Source organism: Manacus vitellinus, unplaced genomic scaffold, assembly GCF_001715985.3.
Source record: "Manacus vitellinus isolate BGI_N305 unplaced genomic scaffold, ASM171598v3 scaffold_128_pilon, whole genome shotgun sequence".
NCBI classification, from domain to species: Eukaryota; Metazoa; Chordata; class Aves; order Passeriformes; family Pipridae; genus Manacus; species Manacus vitellinus.
In genome coordinates, this window is record NW_021938941.1 from 307751 (window position 1) to 309073 (window position 1323).

General features: G+C 47.1%; 1 protein-coding gene across 1 annotated transcript in view; it reads left to right on the forward strand.

Annotated features, from left to right (window-relative positions):
* LOC103763048 (dystrobrevin beta) overlaps window positions 1-1323 on the forward strand; it is a 15187-nt gene that overhangs the window by 11481 nt on the left and 2383 nt on the right. Inside the window, exons 4-5 of the mRNA XM_029965974.1 lie at window positions 493-647; window positions 1144-1174. Of these exons, the coding sequence (XP_029821834.1) occupies window positions 493-647; window positions 1144-1174 (186 nt within the window). The remainder of the gene's footprint in view (window positions 1-492; window positions 648-1143; window positions 1175-1323) is intronic.

Genomic DNA, 1323 nt, shown 5'->3' on the forward strand with positions numbered 1-1323 from the left:
CTGGGGACAAGGTGGGGATGGGGCACAGGGTGGGCTCTGTGTGATCCTGGAGGGCTTTTCCAACCCCAGTGATTCCATGATCCTGTGATGTTGTGTTCCTTCCATTCCCACATTTCCCTGGAGTGCTGCCAGGTGTGACTGTGTGACAACTGGGTTTGGTTTGGTTGGAGGAGGCTCCTCAGGGGTTTCCTGTGGGGTCACTGAAGGTGTGATGCTGGGTAACCTTCCTCCTGCTCTGCTCCCCTTCTGTCCCAGTTCGTGCACTGGCAGCATCTTCCCTCTGGACTGGATGAGATGGGATGGAGGAAACAGGAGGATTTGTATCATGGCACGTTGGAATACATGCATTTATAAATTTTATCTTGATAGCAGGCGACAAGAAATGATGTTCTGGATGAAACAGAAACATCTTGGGGTTCAAACGGATTGAAACCTTTTTTTCCCCGTAACAAATCTGTATTTACTGTGGGGTTTTGTTATATTTCCTTACAGATATTTTCTCTCAGATATCAGATTCCAACGGACTAATGATATTTACCAAGTTTGACCAGTTTCTGAGGGAGGTTCTGAAGCTCCCCACGGCCGTGTTTGAGGGGCCCTCCTTCGGGTACACGGAGCATTCCGTGAGGACCTGCTTCCCTCAGCAGGTGAGGGGTCCCTCTCCAGGACTTGGCATTCCTGGCTCATCAGATCCATGGCCTGGGCAGGGTTGGAGGGAGGGGCTGCTGGTATCCCAGGCACTTTTAAGACAGCCTAAAATAGGCAATTAAAGGGTTTTCCACCACTGTAGTTGGTTCCCTTCCTTGAGGTCACACCCCAGTTCCCCACCAGAGCAGCAGGGATGAACCATTTCTTCTCCAAAACATGAAACATGGCATTTTTACTATTTTCTGTTGATCTTTTTAAAGCTTTTTCACAATTCCTTTCAACTGGGTCTGTACCAAATAAACACCTTCTTTACAGGCAGTTTATTCTTAAGTCGATTTCAGCTGTGATTTAGTTGTTCCAATGATTTGTTTCTCATCTGAGATAACGTAAATAGCATTTAACTCAACTGTAAACACGAACCTGGGTGATTTTAAGCCTCAGATTAAATGTTCAGGCTCTGGGCATGGTGATGTTCCAGGAGAAACACTTTTGCAGTGCTTAGGTGTGAAATTTGTGGTCACTAAATGTGAGTTAATTAGCAGCTGGTGTATTTGGGAAATGACACAGTGGGGAACAACCTTTGATTTCAGAACCAACGAGGCTCCAGATTTACATTGGATATCAGGAAGGAATTCCTGGCTGGGAGGGTGGGGAGGGCCTGGCACAGGTTGCCCA